At 38.5% G+C, this 5,773-nt stretch overlaps 1 protein-coding gene across 1 annotated transcript in view; it reads right to left on the reverse strand.

Annotated features, from left to right (window-relative positions):
* The window catches only part of BCLAF3 (BCLAF1 and THRAP3 family member 3), a gene marked incomplete at its 5' end in the record, with an annotated part of 42,499 nt that overhangs the window by 26,903 nt on the left and 9,823 nt on the right, over positions 1-5,773 (reverse strand). The window contains 3 exons of the mRNA XM_077769589.1: positions 105-168; positions 881-995; positions 2,393-2,568. Coding sequence (XP_077625715.1) covers positions 105-168; positions 881-995; positions 2,393-2,568 — 355 coding nt within the window. The remainder of the gene's footprint in view (positions 1-104; positions 169-880; positions 996-2,392; positions 2,569-5,773) is intronic.

The following is a 5,773-nucleotide window of genomic DNA, read 5'->3' on the forward strand; positions in this document are numbered from 1 at the left end:
CTTTAACCTCCCTTTTTTTTTTCTCTACTCCCAATTACCAGTTCCCTTTTCCATCAATATGCCAACCAAAGGATACTGTTTCATCAAAAATTGTATTCACTTACCTGTTCTGATTCATATACCATTGTTTGTTTATTCTGAAGCTCAGCCAAAGACATATCTAGTCTCCTAAAATAATAAAGGCATATTACAATTAAATAATTATGTTATACACGGATACCTTGATTCCACTACTACAGAATGGAATTTGGAATAAAGCTGGTATGTCCTGGAGGATGTAAAAAAGAATCGTGCTACTAGGTGGGTTTTCATCTACATGGCCGTCTCCCAGGACATACATATCCTGTGCACAACACAGTGATGCCGTCCCAGTGGTCCTCAAATCACTAGCCCGTGTGACCTTAAACTTTGCTCCGGTGATCTACTGCATTCTAACATTGATTCAGCTCAGCTTGCAAGACAGGGCACACCACCTGCTTGGACAGGTGCCAGCAGGAGGAGACATAGGTTTTCATCCGGCTGCCCTCAGAACAGCCATTTCTGACCACATGATGCAACCCATGATTTCAATGGCTCGACAATTGTCTTTCATTCTTCCAGTGATAACTTCAGTAGGCAATTACTATAGACACAGCAGAATCAAAGTTAGGTAGGTAAAGACTGTCAAAGTGCTCCACATTTAGGCAATGCTAGTCAACGGCTTTTAATACAGCCTGTTCCATCCAAGCGCACTGGCCCAGTACCTGCTTGGGTTCGTCCTGCTTCTGGGTAGGAAATGCTATCCTAGAGTCCACGGCAAGCCCAGAAGGCAGCACCTTCCCAAATATGTTCTGAGGCTTATTCCCATGAGTTAAATGGGCATACAGTAATCAGTCGTTACCTGCGAATTTCTGGATCTGAATTCAATTTCACTTCATTTACATCTGCAGCATGTGTATCTTGCATTTTTGAGAAACGCTCATGTAGAGTAATGTCAGCTGATGAAAAATAATTTGCTGCAAAAGGAAACAAATAGTTTTATCTCAGTGTAAAACTGATTCCACTTAAAAGATTATATATAAGCACAGGAAGAAGGGACTGTTAAAAACCGTCCAACCTGTTTTCTCTTGAAAATATGTGGGACCTAAACTTATTCCACAGACTAATTTCTTNGGGGGGGAAAGACAGTGGCTCTCTCAAAGTGAGGGCCTTCCCTCTCCCAGTTAAAACCTTACTATACTGGGAAGTAAAGATGGTATAGAGTTTTATAGTTGACCTAGAGTAAAAATATAACTCAAGAACAACCCTGAAACATCAGAACGATTCTGAACAAATGCTAAATGTTGTTTACGTATCACAGAAAGAGTCCTATTGCCATTTTACTTTAATTAACATTAACTGAAGTTCCTAAAGACATTCTGAGATCAGAATTCGCTATGCTGCGAAGCTTTTAACAGGACAGAGAGAAAGATAATACACTTAACCCAGCAGAAGGGTACCTAAGCGATCCTTTTCCCTAACTTACTGTTCCTGTTCTGGGACAAACCTCCTGGATTTTTCTGCAACACCTGCTCCCTTTCTGCCAAGAATCACACTTCCGTTGGGTGAGAGGGGCTGGAACTGAGAAGGTGAACTGTTCCAGACAAACTGCATGCTTCAAAGTAAATACATGCCTTAGTTTGAGGGATGCAGAGAAAATTCATTCTCAAAATATGTTAAAAAATCAGTGCAGTTGTCTGGTAAGAAATATAAAGTAAAAATTTTGAAATTCTTGAAGGTCTCCAGTTTATTATACCCATGCCTGCTTTATTACGCAGCATCAATGAAGAAAGCTGTTCTACCTGACTGAATTTTCCAATTAATGGAAATTGGCCAGAAGCTAAAACAAAACAATTTACTGCAGATATTCAAAATATTTATTATGCAACTCCTTGATGTCATCAAGTATGCCAAAATGAACTGGAATCTTTTATCCATCACTTCACATTCATCCTTATGGCACAGAGTCCCACTAATGCGCTCAGGGGGCTTTAAGAACATCACCAAAAGACCTAGACTTCCAGAGTTCCCGAGTGTCAAGTTTCCTATGTGGTGTTTGTTGCTTCCTCCTTCTTGTTCGATTTTCAGCTAATGTTTCTTGCTGCTCTCAGGAGGCCTGTGTCTTGCAGCGGCCAACGTCTCCCTTTCAGTGTGTAACCTACTCTGAGTGGAAGTACCCAGTTAGGGGAACAACACATGAGGAACCAGGCTTGAATGAATACCTTACACCCTCTACAACAGATTTCCTTATTAATGATCTAATTTGTAATGAAATACTAATTGCTACTACTATTCCAGATAGTTACCTATATCTTGTGAAAAGCCAGTACATTATTTTTGTGGTATCCCTAATGTATGTGCAAAATATACCAACCTTTAACTTGATGGATTATAGTTATGATTTCCTGAGCAAATTCTCCTGTAGGTTTGTTTTCAGTATTCTGAGTTGAGTCAAGATGTTCAAACACTGGATGAAAGTTCTCACTTTTCCTGCCAACAGCAACCAAATCATGTGACATCTGTCTCTCTGTGGAATAGCTAGAAGCAACCCTAGAATAATTTGTAAATGTTTAACTAAATTTAAAACTATTTTACTTATTAAAAATTAATCAAGATAGCTATAAAACTAAAAGGATGTTTATCTTTTCTTATAATTAAGGCATTAAACTGTGTGCCATAAAACGTGCAATAATGTGTAGGAGAAAATAGCTACAGATGCATGAGTTTGAGTTCTCCTTTTCAATCAGAGATCATTAAATATTTGCCACTTTAATAATAAAATGCTCAGCATTCTAAGTTAACCAATTTTTACCTAAAAAAATACAGCAAGGCATCAAAGGTCAATATGCAAAAAATAATCAATTAGATTATTTTCTACTCCCAAATGTCTAGAAAATTATAAATCCAGCAAGCTTATACTATCTTGAAGTACTACCACACTTTAAAAGCTGATATTAAACATAATGACTTCTTTGACTTCATAAAAATCCTTATAGTTCTGCATCAGTCATGAGAAACGTAGTATTTTGAAATCAAATTCTGTTGAGATGAACCACTTACAAAATCTCACTAAACTGTCAGCAAATAATCCTAGTTGTTAGCAAAGTTATTATCATTAGAACCAATTACAGTGTTCACCCTAAGTGTGTCTTTAAAAAAAATGCTACCATTTATTATATAACCTCAGCTATCTTACCCCTTTCATGCTTTCGGAATCTCTGTAACTTGTGTTAAAAGCTCTCTTGACCTTTAGGCATCATTATAAAGTCATGATTATGACATCCGGCTAACAGTTACTGAGGGCTCACTGCAAGCCACACACGGGGGCTCAGAACTTGTTTGCGAACATTTTCTAGTTTAATCTTTCCAACAGCCCTAAGAGGGAGGTGCTATGACACTGAGACAATGGATGCCTTGGTTGTTTTGGTTTACATCCCAGAGGCTGAGTGTTCCTAGGAACATAATCCTTCCAAGTGTCGTAAAGGGAAACAAAGCCTTATTCCAAAAAAGCTGCTCTCGCTTAAAACTACTCTGAAATTCTTTGCCTGGAGGCAGGTTATATGTCACAGAAGAAAATGTCTCATTATTTTATATTTATACCTCATTTTGGACCCAAAATGGCACTAACTAGCTTACACCCATCTTACTCCTCTGCATTTAACTCTAAATAGCTTTCACCTCTTCCCAAAAATCATGTTCACTACCCAAAGAATTGAGATTTACAAGTGCTGGAGTTATATATGAGTATGTTATAGGCTCTGAAGATAAACCCAAAAGAGAGCCCTGAAATATGTTTTAAATAACAGTAGCACCCCTGGAATAAATGATCCGTCTTCATAGAACAAATATCAATCAGATGGATACATGCGGGGTGGGGGTGGATGCATGCACAAATTTACTTATTGAAGTCACTTCACAGCCATATATATAAAACTGCTCCAGGGTAATCAGGAGCTTCCATATACTCTTTAAACTTTTTAACTTCTCTCATAAGATGGTTTTAAGTGCCTATTTCTAACTTCTCAGAGGCAAGGCTTCCATATACTTTCTATGCTCCCTGCTCTCAAGCTGGCACTGTCGAGACAACTCCGTGCCAAAGCAGAGCCCGGGAAAAGTGATTACACAGGAGCCTGAAGCCACTGGTAAGGTGTCCTTGATTCATCAGAAGGACTTTCATTAGAAGACCCACTTCTCTTCTTTCCTCCTAATTTGCTCCAAGCTTCCCACTGTGTATCTGATAACAAGCTGAGACATTTAGTGATAAACACTAAAAGCCAGAATGGCCCTATAACAACCTCTACGAGCAAAGACTTACAAATACTGTGTTTAACAGTACAAAATGCCTGTTCCATAGTCCCCAAAACTTGCTTTTAAAAACATTTTACAGGGGGCGCCTGGGTGGCTCAGTCGGTTAAGCATCCGACTTCGGCTCAGGTCATGATCACACAGTTGATGGGTTCANTGGTACGTGAGTTCAAGCCCGTGTCGGGCTCTGTGCTGACAGCTCAGAGCCTGGAGCCTGCTTCAGATTCTGTGTCTCCCTCTCTCTGGCCCTCCCCCACCCACACTTTGTCTCTCTCTCTCTCTCTCTCAAAAATTAAACATTAAAAAAATAAAAACATTTTGCAGGAGAAAAATAAGATGTTCAATTAGAACTATAAAAATGGTCTTTCCATAAGGGGAAATCATTTGATAACATTTTGTACTGCAGCCTCAGTTTCTCCCATGAGGAAACCAGTTGATAAAAGTTTCCAGGTTTCTTCCAGGTNGTCGGATGCTTAACCGACTGAACCACCCAGGTGCCCCTCCGCCAGGTAATTATTAAAATTTACTTGATGGGGCGTTTGAGTGGCTTAGTTGGTTAAGAGTGTAACTTCAGCTCAGGTCATGAACTCATGGTTTTTGAGTTTGAGCCCCGCGCCGGGCTCTGTGCTGAGAGTTCAGAGCCTGGAGCCTGCTTCGGAATCTGTGTCTCCCTTTCTCTCTGCCCCTCCCCGATTCTCTCTCTCTCTCTCAAAAATAAATAAAAAACATTGAAAATAAAATTTACTTTCCATTTGTTATAAGTTAATTACTGGTATAAATCTTATACCCACTCCATGCCCAACCTTCAATCCCTAGGAGTGCTATGGTATACTTTACAGTTCTACTTAATTTCTGAAATTTTAAGGTTAACGTTTGCTATTAATTTATCCTGGAGTTACTCCACTGCAAGATTTTTAATTAAAAGATGTTAAAATTGTCATTTCCTAGGAAATATTAAAACTGAAATGTTAGTCTTTTGAAAACAATTATCAGAGTTTTGCTATAAGAAAAGGCTTCCTGAAACTGGAGAACACAAAATGTTCTAAGTATTTACATTTGTATATTTCATCACCTCTTGGTTCACATTTTCCTCTTTTACTTTTTCCTAAGACAAGTATTGATTAAAAAGTTGATGATTTCAAGAAATATTCTCAGTATGAGTAGTTAAGCTGAAAAGACCGAATGTTCTCATTTGAGATGCATTTTAGACCGTTTTAAAAATTAAAATATAGCCAAACACCCGTACTCTAGTACTATTTATGATACTGGTCTGATGAAATCTTCCAGGTTCCTCTCTTTTCTCCCCCACACTCATTTTTCTTTTTCTCTAAGGAAAGAGAAAATTCTCACTGAGTGTTGTGCCTACTAACTAGGAAAACATAAAAAGCTACGTTAAACCTTAATTTCCTCTTGTACACAGTTAAGATCCATCGAAAAACACAACTGCGTG

The sequence above is a fragment of the Crocuta crocuta genome, unplaced genomic scaffold (genome assembly GCF_008692635.1).
Source record: "Crocuta crocuta isolate KB4526 unplaced genomic scaffold, BGI_CrCroc_1.0 scaffold312, whole genome shotgun sequence".
Lineage (NCBI taxonomy): Eukaryota > Metazoa > Chordata > Mammalia > Carnivora > Hyaenidae > Crocuta > Crocuta crocuta.